The sequence below is a fragment of the Lissotriton vulgaris genome, unplaced genomic scaffold (genome assembly GCF_964263255.1).
Source record: "Lissotriton vulgaris unplaced genomic scaffold, aLisVul1.2 SCAFFOLD_3668, whole genome shotgun sequence".
NCBI lineage: Eukaryota > Metazoa > Chordata > Amphibia > Caudata > Salamandridae > Lissotriton > Lissotriton vulgaris.
The window spans coordinates 113,086-126,726 of NW_028247357.1; the positions used below are offsets into that span (position 1 = coordinate 113,086).

The following is a 13,641-nucleotide window of genomic DNA, read 5'->3' on the forward strand; positions in this document are numbered from 1 at the left end:
ACCTTACTTTGATACAGACTAATTGCAGCTCTACTGTTTAGATGAACCTTATTGGACTTCTTTTTCTGAGAATGGGACCCTGACCACGTTTTGAATTCTGTTGCACAAAGAACACCTTAAATCCTTTGGTTCCCGCTCAGTGCAATTTTAATGCGAATTTTCTCACGACACACACAAATGTACATGCGTTTGTTCCTTCAGAAGGGAGATTACCCTGAGAAGCCCAGACGAAGTTCTCAATGAGAACGAAACGTGTTGGCTGAATCTTTGTCTTTGAATTAATCTAAAAACCTGACAATAAAAGAACTTTTTGAAAATTCTACGTTTATTTGTTGGACTTTTTTCATCCTACGCACATCATTTAACTACTTGATAAGGATCTGGAGCACAGTGACACCATAAGGCGGTTGGTGTCTGAGTTTGTTGTGCGGGATCAACACAAGAGAAAACTGGTATAGAGGTGCAGGAACGACAGTCCACTATCATCTCCGCTTTCTTGCCTTACTTACATGTTACCTGTTATGGATTCTTTAGATTTGATATTAGTATTTGGGTACTACACCTGTTGACAAAAACCTGTTCTCTTAAAACTGTAGCTACCAATGGGCATTGATTGGAATTAGAATGTTTAGGGTTTGTTTGCCTTTCATTAATAACAGTGTCCAATAAAATAATGGGCAACAGTGAAGACTTCAGAATGTATGTGATTCTGTGGTTACAGTGTTAATTTCATGATGTATTGCGTTTGACACATACTTTGGGAATTTCAAGAGAAAATGTTGTTTCTACCATAAATGGACCAAAATAATATTTTCAGAGAATTTCCCACATAATTTGCCTTTTCTGTACACTTAAATTTGATGGCCATGGCACATATTTATGTTCTCCATTGAGCCTAATTCTAGTAGCCCAGACAAGGGTAAAGCTCTGCTGCAGAGTGCTTTTTGGGGCTTTGATTATGATGATAAAACCCAAATTTCAATGAAAACCATGAAATATATTCCAAACTTCATGGTTACATGTGAAATATGGGTTTTATACCACTGCATTTTGCACAATAAATGCACACACTCACACACACATGACACCTTCTTTCACAGCTGCATCACAGGAGGATTCGTGGTATGGGTCCCCCGGCATCAAAGAGAAAAGACAGTTTCTTTTTAAGGGCAATTTTATTTCAATAAATACAAACTCCAATATATTAAATAAGTTAAATACTATGTGTAGGTCCCTAAGACTCAAAAACTTCTGTCAGTGATTCTTGCAGCTCCTCTCGATTGGTGGCCGGCACCATCCAGTGAAGCCAATAGTTGTGGTTGTAACAATATGAGATCTCTGTCTCTGCAGTATTCTGTCACACGAGTCTGTTGAGATCTGACAGGACCAGACATCCTCAGAGTACCAAAATAAATAGAATGTGTCATCAACATCGGTATCAGCATTAAATTAAAATTAAATTAAAAGGACAGAGGGTAAAATGTAATATTCAAGCAAAGAACGCAAACAGAATGCAACAGTATATATACATTGGATCTGTGCCCGTGCATCCTGAGGGGCGTGGAATAGAGGATCTGTCGCTGTACACATCACCAAGCACTGACTTTCAGGCCAATACCTTGTTGGAGAGTGAAGGGTAGAAAACATCTGCCTATCAATCCAAATGAAGTATGATGACAAAAAAGTATTGTGAGTTGTCTATAAGAATGTCTAACTCCACTGAAGTCTGTAAGTCTGTTCTGATAATGTCTTCCTTTCGGCCCAGGCTCGACGCGGGTATACGGCCTCAGATTGTCAAGATTCCATTTCCGGTTAATAAAGTGCAAATGGCAGATGGCTCGGGTCTTGTGCAGATGCTGCTGTGGTCAGTAGAACAAGACTGGTCGTAGCACGTGTTAGCCTCACACCTGCGCGTTCTTCACGCGCTCGAACGTCTGCATGATGTGGGTGGTGGGGACGCAGCCCTCCCTCACGATGCTCAGGATCCCTGGAAAGGAAGAAGCACAACAGCATGAGATTGAGAGAGCGTGGACAGGTCTGAGGTCTGTGAGCAGCAGAGGGAGGGGAAGAGACAACCATAATAAGCACAGTGGGGATTGGCCCCTCAGGAACCAATGGGTGACGGAGTACCGGAAGGACCCGCCCTCTCACGTGGCATATACTGACTGGAGAAAGCGTGGGGATCGGCCCTCAGGAACCAATGGGTGACGGAGTACAGGAAGGACCCGCCCTCTCACGTGGCATATACTGACTGGAGAAAGCGTGGGGATCGGCCCTCAGGAACCAATGGGTGACGGAGTACAGGAAGGACCCGCCCTCTCACGTGGCATACACTGACTGGAGAAAGCGTGGGGTGTGCGCCCTCAAGGAGACATTGGCAGCCACGGTCGATTGTGGGATGACCTGCAGGGCGGTGACGTGGGGAGGTGGAGGGTCAGGGTGGGAGGTGATAATGTAAGGATTACGGAGTTTTACAGGTAAGTAAACATATAAATAAATAATGAATGAATGAATGAAAATTGCACTTATATAGCGCTATCTACCCGGAGGCCTCGTAGCGCTTGTGACTGAAAGCTTAGTTAACGCAGGCTCGGGCAGATCAGCAGAGGTTAGCATACAAGTGAGTTTTCAGAGCTTTCCTGAAGGCGAGATGATTAGTGGTTTCTCGCAGGGGTAAAGGAAGAGTATTCCAAAGTTTAGCCGCAGTGTGTGAAAAAGAGCGGCCTCCCCAGCGGGCTTTCTTGATTCTGGTCAAGGTAGCCAATTGGAGGGTCCCGGATCGGAGGGCGCGGGGTGGAACATAGGGAGTGACCAGGGGCTGTAAGATTGCAGGGCCTTGGCGATAGAAGGCTTTGTGTAGAATACACATGGCCTTGAATTGAACTCTGGCCGCTATGGGGAGCAAGTGAAGTTCCCTTAGGGCATTCCTTGCTGACTGCCAGCGAGGGAGATTGTAGAGCAGCCGGGCCGCACTGTTTTGGGCGACTTGGAGCTTCTGGGTGACAAAGGATGGGGCTCCCATATAGAGGGCATTCCCATAGTCCAGGCGAGATAGTACGAGGGCCTGGACCAGGATCCTCCTTGCTTGAAATGGAAGCAGAGGGAGCACCTTCCGCAGCATCCTCATCAATCCAAAACAGGTAGCGGCTGTTTTTATGGCCTGGGCTGAGAAGTTCAAGGCGGTGTCAAGCCAGATCCCCAAGCTTTTTATTTGGGGCTTGGGGGCAGGAGGTGGGCCCAAACATGGTGGCCAGATGGATGCGAAGACAGAGGGCGAAGGATTACCCAATAGCATGACATCTGTCTTCTCCCCATTTAGCTTTAAACAGGAAGATTGCATCCATCTGGCAACAGCCTCTAGACAGGGGCCTAAGGTGTTGGACGATCCCTCCGAGTGGTCTAACGAGACCACCAGTTGGGTATCGTCTGCGTAGGTGACAATACGCACACCGAAGGGTTGGACTATCCTGTCTAGGGGTTCCATGTAGGTGTTAAATAGGGTGGGGCTCTGGGATGAGCCCTGAGGAACCCCACACCTGAGTGGGCGTTTAGGCGACACCACCTCGCCCTCGAAAACCTGGAAAAAGCGGTCAGCCAGGAAGGAAGTCAGCCATTCCAGGGCCGCGCCCGACACGCCCATGTCCGCCAGACGTTGTAGTAGCGTGACATGGTTTACCGTGTCGAACGCGGCGCTGAGGTCTAATAAGATAATGGCGACTTTTCCTCCCCGGTCTAACACTGCTCTTGCCTCCTCTGTTACCGCCAGAAGGGCGGTTTCAGTCCCATGTAAAGGGCGGTTTCAGTCCCATGTAAAGGGCGAAACCCTGTCTGGGAGGCACGTAGAAGGCTATTTGATATTGATGAAAGAGAATTTCGTTGCTCGAACTGCATTGCATTTGGTGATGCAGTGCACGCAACGAAATTTGTTTTATTTAATTATATGTTTACTTACCTGTAAAACTCTGTAATCCATACATTGCCACCCCCCATCCGGACCCTCCCCCTCCCCACGTCACCGCCCTGCAGGTCATCCCACTACCGACCGCGGCTGGACATTGAATGACTGGGGCAAGGTGGGATATCATGGAAACAACAAACAGCTAAAATACAGACTCGAAAGCTCCCACGGCCAAAATATCTTCCACACCAACTATCTCCCTGCAAAAATGTCGACCAGGAGTAAACTCGCCATCAAGCACTTGGCCAATAAACTCAGACAGGAGATGGAAAAGTAAGTTAACTCTGTATTCCCATAATTAGAAAGTGAGTCTCACTGGAATTAGGAACTTTTAAAAGGTCGAATGCTCTTTAAAGAGACATTTGTGTATATTTGTGTATGGTCTATATTTTATAAATCATCATGTCGGAATCTGTGATTCTGAGGTCTCTATTTTCAGATGGGTCCAGAGTAAGAACCGTCAGGCATTGGGTAACTTGGGCAGGGTAGGATTGTCCCCGACAAAGAACGATGAGTTGGGGAGAAAATAAAAGATCCCCTCTTGGGGGATATTGTCTTACTGAAGGAAGCTCTGGGTCCATGTGCTGACTAAGTCTGGGTGAATTTGTTATCACTATTGCTAAATTTGCCAAATTTGCGTTAGGAAATTTGTATCATTTCTTCATCAGTGCAGACGGCTTTGAGCATAAAATGTCTCAGTGAGAAACATTTTTGTCTAAGTCTACTGCCAGTATCTAACGGGACTTTTTAATGTGCAGTATGTACTAACTACCATGAAATGTTCATGCAACCACATTTCACACCGTTCATGTAATTTTAGCGATATTTTGTGAAACAAATTATGAAACACTGTACACCAATGGTGCAGACTAATGATAAAGAGAAAGGCTTGTTAATTTGAAAGTGGGGGTCAGGAGTCGGCACAGGTAGGAAACCTCAGGTGGCATCCCTTCAAACTTAGACCAAGCGCTTGGAGTTTTCCTCAGGGGCTCAATAAAGTGCATCTTTTAGTTACACATTCATTCTGGCCAATTTCATGCTTCCGCTGTCCATTCATTCTGGGCTTTGTAGGTCTGTCTGCCTTGGACACCAGGAATGCACTGGACCAGGACTGGTGTTTCCTAATTCTCATGGCAGGTGTGTGGTGGGTGAGGAGGGGTGGTGGGGAGCAGAGACCTCTGTTCACATCCATGGATGCTCCTGAGTCTACCTTGCGAATAGCAGGGGGAGAGATGAAACAGAAACAAGCATTGGTTGAGACTCACCTTCATCTATCCTCAGACAGTTCACCACTGTGGAGCCCACCATCTCGTAGGAGTCCCCATCACATAGCACCCCCTCCAGCTTGTGTCGTAGACGCCTGGAACACAGAGAGGAAATACAAAATCACTCATTTAAAGTAATCATCGACAAAGGCTCAGGTGCTGGGGATTGAGGGGAAGCCGCAGGCTGGCAAACATCTACCTGACCTCAACCGGTCAAACACACCTGTGTTTAATGCGCCCACATATAGGCTTATGCTAAGCATCTCAAACACTTTAACATATGGCTGCGATATCACAAACACTGTTACCCCTTCCGCCACCTTTCAGTAGCACCAGTCTAATCAAATGCTTAAAAAAGCCTAAACTCATGCAAAGAAGCACACCACCCATCAATACTCCCACACTCTTCCTTTCACCTTTCAGGATCTTCAGCTCACACCCCTCAACAACCCTTGCCTCTGCCCTCAGCCCCTAGCAGCCATCTAGTAACTCTCAAACCCCAGGCACCATCCCATCCGCAGAAGGCCCACTCACACCCTTTTCCTGATTTGAACCCCTGTTCTGAGTGAATACTCACGAGATGACCATGTCATGGTGGGTGCTATCACACTCCCCGCTGGGATTGGCAGAGGTGATGGCCAGAGGGCCGGTCATGTCGGTCAGGTGGGCAGAGATGGTGTGGTCCGGCACTCGGATCATGATGGAGTCTTTAGTGCCCACAATGTCATATGCTGGTCCAACTCCTGCAGGAGGAGAAAATAACAAAATTAATCAGCAACATGTCAGGTGTGAGGGAGTGAGCATTTGTGTTTGACTGTATTTATTTGCTTAGCATCATGACCAGAGTTGCTGTACAGTGGTGCCTTCAATTGGTTGTGCTTAATTTGAGCAGATGTTTGAATGGTCTAGCCTCAGAACATCAAGAGTTAATTAAAGTCCTTGAATAAGTGATTGCACACATTATCCATTCAGTATGAAAGAAGTTCTACTAAAGCATACTGTGAAAGGCATGCACACATTTGTTTGTTATATCTTGAGAGGCCAGATGTCTGCAATGCATATTGTCAACAATTCTTTAAAAAAGACTTCAGCCAGAAAAGTTTTTCTGTCTTACATAATTTTATGGCTATTTGATATATCATTCTGTCTGTGCGAGGGACTATTTTACAACTGAAAAGTACACTGACTCAGCACACCATTTTTTTTCTTCTTATACAGCCATAGTATAATGAAAGCAACCTTTCCTTTTTTTGTCATTGCTGTGGGGTTTAATTCATGTTTTAGTCAGGAATTGTGCGAGTCACATCTATTTCTTTATCTGTTTTACACACATGTACACATACATCACACACACACACACACACACACATATATACATAATATATACAATATGTACATGCAATGGGTACATGAGATGGGGGTCTGTGTGCTTTAGGGGTGAATGTGCATAGAATACCTGCATGAGATTGGGCTTGTTACACATTAAGGGGGACTGGACCCTGATATGCACATGCAATAACTACATGAGATGGGGGTCTGTACACACAATGGGGGGTCACTGGACCCTGATATGTACATACAACAGCTACATGAGATGGGCGTATATAAACAGCAGGAGGGTTAATGTACATGCACTGCAAGCATGAGAGGGGGGTCTGTAGACATCAGGGGGTCTGTGTGCTTGTTATACCCCCATGAGATGGGGGTCTGTAGATATCAAGGGGTGAATGTGCAGGTAATATCCGCATGGACTGGGGTATGCATATATTAGGGGGCTGAATGAACTCAGATATGTACACACCGTAACTTCGTGAGATGGGGCCCTGTAGACGTAAAGGGGTGAATGGACCCTGATATCTACATACAATGCTACATAAGATGGGGGTCTGTAGGCTTTGGGGGTGAATGGAGTGACAGGTGGGTGTAATACCTGCCTGACATGGGGGTCGGTACATATTGGGGGGGGAGAGGGGGTGAATGAAGCATGATCTAGACAAGCAGCACTTATATGAAGTGGGCCCACCCCTGAATGTCCCCAGGCACAACTTCTGGCATTTGTAGCCCCCACCCCTCTACCCTGCCCAGCCCACCCCTCTTTGGAGAAGGAAACAGACCATGCAGAAGAGGTCACACTCACCCATCCTCTTCAGCCACTCCCCCTTCTGGACAATGCAGCTGACACCCCCAGGGTAGACGCTCCCCATGAAGTCCCACAGCAGGGGGCTGAAGGGGGGTCTCACGGCCCGCAGCTGGTCCAGGTGGGAGATGCAGATACAGATGGGCTTCTCCAGGGGTCGGTCCTGCAGAGGATGTAAGAGAGGGGAGAAATGATTGGTTTAGAGAGAGAAGAGGGAGGTCATGACCTTCAGACATTCTGTGCAGGATCACGTGATACCTAAAAATGAGCTTAGACCCAGTCACACCACCTCTGAAAATAAACTAAATGTATCTAGTGCTAGCCAAGAGATTGTACAAGTTAAAAGCCTGTAGGACCTTCTAATGACCTACAGCAGACAGACACTGGACACAGAATTCAGTGCTTTGGAATCTGCACTGTGGGTTCATAATCTGAGAACGCAGACTCGCTGTGTGCTCTGGGGCATTAGCATCTTTATTGTGCATGTGATAGCATCTCGCTGGGCCCTTCTGCCCCATAAGCAGGATTCTCTCCTGAGACTGTGAGTGGACTGGAGCCCACACCTCCCTTATCACACCCATCCCCCACTCTCCCTGCAAAGAATGACAAGCTACCATTTAACCTGGCTGTTTTCCTTAAAAAAAAAAAAATGGAGATGGAAGTTTCTAGGCAGATTTTACCATGGTAATCCTGCACCTGCAGAATGGTTTTACCCTGACGTCTCCATGACAATATCTCTATATATACATACTCCAGGCTGGTATCACCATGGTAATCACACCCCTGCAGAATGGTTTCACCCTGACGTTTCCATGACAATGTCTCCGCCCACAGGGTGATTTCTAACTGTTCTGCTAAAAGGTGTCCCTTATTCTTCAATGACAGAGCATCTGTCTCGGACTCGGTAAATTCCGCCGGAAGTCGGCCCCTCGGTGCTCACCTTGATGGTGTAAATCTTCTGGATGGCCTCGGGGTGTTTGCAGGAGGCCGCCAGGGCGTAGACCGTGTCTGTGGGGACCCCGCACACCCCACCCTGGTCCAGCAGGGCGGCGATGGTCCTTAGACTGCCGGTGCGATAGGAATCGGGGCACACGCAGGAGTCGGACGCCTCAACTTTCTCCTCTGACTTCGTTTCCTAGAAGGACAAAGAGCAGACAAGGGGTGAGACAGCGCCACCTACAGCTGCTTTTGAGCAGCACATGCACATCACAGAGTTAGAGGACAGAGATGGACAGACATATCGGAAAGAATAGTGATCGTAACATATTACATGTACTTATCACTGTACCTTGAAGAAAGAGGGTCCCATGGGAATTAGGTCTTTGCTGAAAATGCAGTTTCCAAGAGATGCCGCCGCTCCGTAGATACAGACGACACTGAAGACGGACAACACAGTGACTGAAAGTAACACAAAGAGGGGAAAATTAGACATAAAGTTCATAAAATCAACAAAAGAGACAAGTGTGCTAAACCAAGACGGGGGCTCCCTTCAGGAGGGATTTCAAGAAGGGAAATGCCACCCAAGGCAATAAAATAAAAACATAAGACAGATTACTTTTTCACTCGCCTTCTCTCTGTATGTAATTAAGTGTGGTAAAACATTTAAACTGGTACAGGAACCCCGTCTTGGTTTATACTTAATTATCCTGGTTCCTAGGGTTATGGGGCTTACTCCAACTCTTCGTATTATAAGAAGGTGATGTTAAGGCAGCAGTGGAGAGACAGGTACAGAAACTAAGAGATGTGGAGGTCTGGCAGAGAACTAGACACATGTCAGGTTTGTGACTGACTCCATTCCAGCCCACCTTGCCTTGTAGAGACCAACTCTAGCAGAGCCTGACATGTAACTGACTCTGTTCACCCCCCACAGCCCTTCAGAAGCACAGGCTTGTCAGGCACACTCCAGTCCTTTCTACATACCACTTCCCTTTAGCCCCCACCACATTGCAGGTGGACTCGGGATGGCACTTGATAGATATTGCCTGTTTATTAACCCTTTAGAGATCACAGACATGCATTAACACACATGAGGATCCCACAGTGAAGGCGTCCACTTACTCTCGAGCGCGAGGGGCAGGCATTCCAAGGTGAAGAGCAGGAAACAGACCATCACCGCCTCCATCAGCAGCGCGAGCAGCACCAGCACCACGTTGGCATAGGCGACTGTGGAACAAGCAGAACAAGATGGCGTCAGAGGCCGGAAATGACATATTTCAGAGGTCAGCGGGGTTTGCAGTTGTTTAAGTCTTTAGATGAGGACGCTACGATGCCTCAGAACTGTCCATATGGACCATCGAAGGACAGACTCCGGCCCGAACCCACTGCAGCCGGAAGCAGCTGCTGTCTGTCAGGGCACCTGGGCCTCAAGGATTCAACAGAGGGATGACTGAACCTCGGGATCCGGAGAGACTTACCCAAGGACATCAGGAAGACATTAATGACCAGGAAGGTGACGGCACCAACAGTGAATGCACCATAACTGGCGACGTGGATATTCAGCAGGGGACCTGGAGAGGGAAGAGGAGGGGGCAGAGGGTTAGTCATGGATGAAGCAGAACACAGGAAGGAGCTCTTCCTTCAAAGGCAGGAGAGGGCTAGGAGCAGAGACAAGGGATGGAGAGGACCATATACTGTCAACACCTCGATCATCTAACAGCCAATCATGGGGCTGGATGTTGACTTTTGATGATGTGCAAAACTGTATCTTCCACCCCACCCTGAAAAGGTGCGGCCCGATTTGTTGATACACACTTCCCTGAGCTCCTTATCCCAGTATAAGGTGTTTTCTCGCATGAGTCAGAAGACAAGCGAAAATTAAATTCTGGTAAATATGCCCCCGGGTACAAGAAATGGCCAGTTATTTGAACAATAATATTAATACCTTTTTGTTCTTCCCACACCTGGATTATCAACAATAGTTTATCAATAGTTTATCCAGACCAATTAATGGTTCCATAAGTCATTAGTCCCCTCCTAGTGCCCACCTCCTTTTCAACCATTTGCCCCCCACCTGGCAGCCATCACATATGACCCCTCCCAGGTACTTCATCAGGTCACAAGGGCCCCCCAGTCAGACAAAGAACTGCATGTGATGTCATCAAGAAACTACCTGCATGCATGGCTGCTCCAAATGAAACCAATAACCAGAAATATACATGACCCCACTGTCCCTACTGGTATGCCTAAGGATCTAAACCACTCAGAAGCTTCATGACACTGGATCCCTAGGACTATTGTGAATTCATTTTACACATTGTAAAGATTAAGAGATCATAAATTACCTGCAAGTCGTAGCCACGCCCATGTGGCCCATACAGCAGCGTAAAAGAATGGTAAGACCGACCCAAATCTTCGCCCTCTCTGGACCACGATCCTGCAGACGTACAACTGGAAGAGAGCGCCGGGGATCAGCACCCAAGGGATGGAGAGGTGGGCTCTGGTGGGGTCACTGAGGGACCCCTGGATGGCAGAGAGTGATGCCAGGCCATTGCAGAAGAAGAAGAGGGCATCAGGGAGCTGGCATCTGGTGGTGCTGACCTCCTGGCCCTCCTTAGACTTGCTGGTGACGCGCTTCAGGCTCAGCAGCAAGTCCTGGAGCGCAGCCGATGACATCACTTGGGGACCAGTAGAGATCAGCGACTTATCAGCGATGGAGTTAATGAGGCTGGCAAAAGTGGCGTAGAGGGAGGTGGCGGTGTAGATGCTGCAGACCACTCCGAAGAAGATATGGGATCCCAGGAGTGGAATCTGGTGGATGGTGGAGACCGTGAGGAGGAGGAAGCATGAATTCTGCAGCACCTCCAGGAGGTCTCTGTTGAGGGACATCAGGCAGAGGATGCAAGCGGCGACCAGAAAGAACCAGCCCCCCACCATGCCCGCTCGGCTCTTGTCCACATTGTCCCCCGTGAGGAGCACCGTGAGGATGAACTCTTCCCAGGACATCAGCAGCCAGAAGAGGCTGTGGAGCCCAAGCTTGGTGGTGTGGTAGACGTCTTCTCTCAAGTAACTGTAGTAGCTGGCGCAGAGCTGGGACAGCGCATTGATGCTGACCCAGATGGCGCCAATGTAGAAGGTCTTCATGTACCCAAAGCAATAAAAGGCAAAGATGAGCGAGGCCACCGCGTCGGCGATGTGTCCCAAGGCCATGGGCTCCGCGTACTTGGAGTTCTTCTTGGTCTCTTCCCCGATGCCACTGGAAGAGGTGCTGTTGGCCGAGCCCAGAAGCAAGACGCTGAACAAGGGGTTCCCGAAGCCCGGAAGGACGTACCTCTGGGTCAGGCCCTTCAGGAGCAGGGCAGTGGCGCCATAGAACCCAATCAACACAATGAGCAGCTCCAGGGTCCCCGAGACCACCAGCGCCCACTGTCCGAAGAGCCCCACCGCCTCAAAGACCAGCGTGAGGGTGATGGCGCCAAACACGAAAGGCATGACGTAGTTAACGGTGGCCGAGCAGAAGGAGAGGATGAAGGCGACGGCGGTGTATGCCACCAGCCCTGCTACTGCGCTCTCAGCGACCGGAAGAGGGGAGGCGGCCATGATGGTTTGATTGTTAGAAATGTTCAGGGTTTGTGTGGTGTTGTGGATGGTGGGGTACGCGCCCAGGACGACACGTGTAGCCCCGTAGCTGCTCCAGAGGGCGGCAAATGCCACAAAGGCGGTGCTCCCAAGGTGATCATACTTCCGGAAGCACAGGAAGCCTGCAATGAGCTGTGTCAGTCCTCCAATCAGGATGAGATGGACCCCTGCAAGAGATAACACAGGCATTGAGCAACACGTGCGTGTGTGTGTGCAAGTGTGTACCCCCTCCCTCCAAGTGTCCTATGCATGTTATCCCAGCGCCACCTGTAACTCTTTGTGTGATCTGTGGCTTCCACACTCACCTGCCAGGATGTTCTCCACCCCTTCAGCGTTCATTTTGGTGTGGAAGGAAAAGAAGTTCTGTAGGGCCACCAGGAAGGCGCTGATGACGTTGGCGAGGAAGCCCATGACGGATGGTTCACTGTAGTACACAGAGGCGAAGCCTTCCATGGTGAGTGGCAGACCTGGGGAGGGGAGAGAGGGCAAAAGATAAGAAATTAGCCACAGGTGAGAGGGAACTAGAGGTGAGATTGGGACAGGAGGTGAGAGGGAACAAGAGGTGAGATTGGAACAGGAGGTGAGAGGGAACAAGAGGTGAGATTGCGACAGGGGGTGAGAGGGGTATGGGGGTAAGAATGAGATGGAAGACGGGTAGCTGGGTGGGTAAATTGGTGCACATGGTTGGATGGGGAACAGGGGGTGAGACAGGAGGCAGAGGCCTAATATCAGACAGAGGTGAGATGGGAACAGGGTGTGAGAGTAGGACAGTGGGTGAGATGGAAGACACATGTGAGAGTGGAACAGTGGGTGAGATGGAAATCGTGAGAGTGGGACAGTAGGTGTGATTGAAGCCAGATGACAGTGGGACAGGGAGTGAGAAGGAAGAGACATGAGTGGAACAGAGTGTGTGATCAAAGACACTTGTGAGAGTGGGACAGTGGGCAAAATTCGATCCAGAATTGAGATAGGAGCCGGGGAGGGACAGGAAGTAAAATGAGAACAGCCAGTGAAAGGGGTGCAGGGGATGAGATGGGGTTCGCAGTGAAACTAAGACTAGGGCAGGAGGTAAAATGGAGCTTAGAGGTGAGAACAGGAGCTGAAATTTGGTGAAAGTTCACGAGGTGAGACGAGTTAAGAAGTTAAATCTGAACCAGAGGTAAGAGCCACAGAGAGACGGGCAGGTGGAGATGGGACAGACAGGTGCAAAGTGAGAGCGGGGCAGGCTGGACAGATCAGAGTAAAGCACTGTGAAGGGACAGGCTGCGCTGTGTGGAGATACAAGGACAGGCCGCTCACACTGAAAGGTGCAGGCGTGGACAGGTTTTTCACAAGAGGAAAGTATCACAGAGGCTAAGTTTGTACATACCGAGGGACGGGAGCTCTGTTTTCCGTCACGGGGCCGCGCCTCCGTTTTCTTTGAGGGACCCTTGGGTGAGGGTCGGTGTGGTCTCTCCTCTGTGAAGGTTGCTCTGGTGAGGGTCGGTTCAGTCTCTCCTCTGAGGGCTGCTCTTGTGAGGGTCGGTGCTGTCTCTCCTCTGAGGGCTGCTCTTGTGAGAGTCGGTGCTGTCTCTCCTCTGTGAGGGCTGCTCTGGTGAGGGTCGGTTCTGTCTCTCCTCTGAGGGCTGCTCTTGTGAGGGTCGGTGCTGTCTCTCCTCTGAGGGCTGCTCTCGTGAGGGTCGGTGCTGTCTCTCCTCTGTGAGGGC

General features: G+C 49.1%; 1 protein-coding gene across 1 annotated transcript; it reads right to left on the reverse strand.

Annotated features, from left to right (window-relative positions):
- Positions 1–1,901: 1,901 nt before the first annotated feature.
- Positions 1,902–12,388, reverse strand: LOC147665185 (uncharacterized). Its single transcript, XM_086949690.1, has 10 exons — positions 12,241–12,388; positions 10,642–12,102; positions 9,775–9,867; positions 9,419–9,523; positions 8,649–8,758; positions 8,301–8,495; positions 7,361–7,523; positions 5,801–5,966; positions 5,224–5,318; positions 1,902–1,987 (listed from the first exon to the last, which is right to left on the reverse strand). Exons 1-10 carry the CDS (start codon positions 12,386–12,388, stop codon positions 1,902–1,904), a joined length of 2,622 nt encoding a protein of 873 aa, XP_086805816.1.
- Between the last annotated feature and the right edge of the window lie 1,253 nt (positions 12,389–13,641).

Coding starts and splice junctions, on each gene's coding strand:
- LOC147665185 (XM_086949690.1), bottom strand. CDS start 12,388: ATGGAAGGCTTCGCCTCTGTGTACTACAGTGAACCATCCGTCATGGGC. Junction 7,524..8,300: donor AGAAGATTTACACCATCAAG/GTGAGCACCGAG, acceptor CATCCTCTGCAG/GACCGACCCCTGGAGAAGCC. Junction 1,988..5,223: donor CTGTCTGAGGATAGATGAAG/GTGAGTCTCAAC, acceptor CTTCCTTTCCAG/GGATCCTGAGCATCGTGAGG.